The 709-nt window shown below is 42.0% G+C and overlaps 1 protein-coding gene across 1 annotated transcript; it reads right to left on the reverse strand.

Moving 5' to 3' along the window:
• Positions 1 to 5: 5 nt before the first annotated feature.
• Positions 6 to 704, reverse strand: LOC106944459 (GTPase IMAP family member 7-like; the record flags this gene model as incomplete). Its single annotated transcript, XM_015027536.1, has 1 exon — positions 6 to 704. A coding segment is annotated over one exon (699 nt), but the record flags the coding sequence as incomplete, so codon positions are not given.
• Positions 705 to 709: the final 5 nt, after the last annotated feature.

Raw genomic sequence — 709 nt, forward strand, 5'->3', positions numbered from 1 at the left:
GCCTCTTTTTCTGCAGCACGTTTTCTGTCAAGTCCTTCCATCTTTCTGTTAATTTCTTCTCTCTGATTTCCAATATCCTGCATTTTCTTCCGTAAAGCAGCTTCAGCCTCCTGCAGCATCTCATTGGTGAAGCATTGTCCTCCATTTTCCTTCACCATGTCATCGATCTTTCTGATCAGATCTCTGACCTGAGATCGATTTTCTACATTAAAATTATTAAACACATGGTATCTCCCTCCACAGTCAGCAATCAGATTCTTCAAAGAATCATCACATTCATACCTAATATAATCTTCAACAGTGATGCCGTCTCTTTCTAACAAATCTCCTCCGGTTAAAAGAACGATGGTGAACTTCTCTGAATTCTTCCCAAATATATCTTTGATCATTTCCAACGTTTCCTTGTCCTCTGGTGTGAATCTGCCGATCTGAACAACCAGCAGGAAGACATGAGGACCTGGAACCAGGAGCTTTATAGACTCCTTCAGCTCATCCTGAATCTGTTTCAGATTCAAACTGCTGTCAAACAGTCCAGGTGTGTCGACCACAGAAACTGACCGTCCATCTATTTCAGTCTTTTCCTTCACACATTCCTTTGTGACGGATCTTTGACTCGGTTTTGCTTCAAACTCTTTTCTTCCCAGGATGGTGTTTCCTGTTGAACTCCTTCCACTGCCGGTCTTTCCCATCAGAACTATTCTGATGTTGT

This window comes from Poecilia latipinna, unplaced genomic scaffold, assembly GCF_001443285.1.
Source record: "Poecilia latipinna isolate Pla-1442-1.1 unplaced genomic scaffold, P_latipinna-1.0 Scaffold10625, whole genome shotgun sequence".
In the NCBI taxonomy this organism is placed as follows: domain Eukaryota; kingdom Metazoa; phylum Chordata; class Actinopteri; order Cyprinodontiformes; family Poeciliidae; genus Poecilia; species Poecilia latipinna.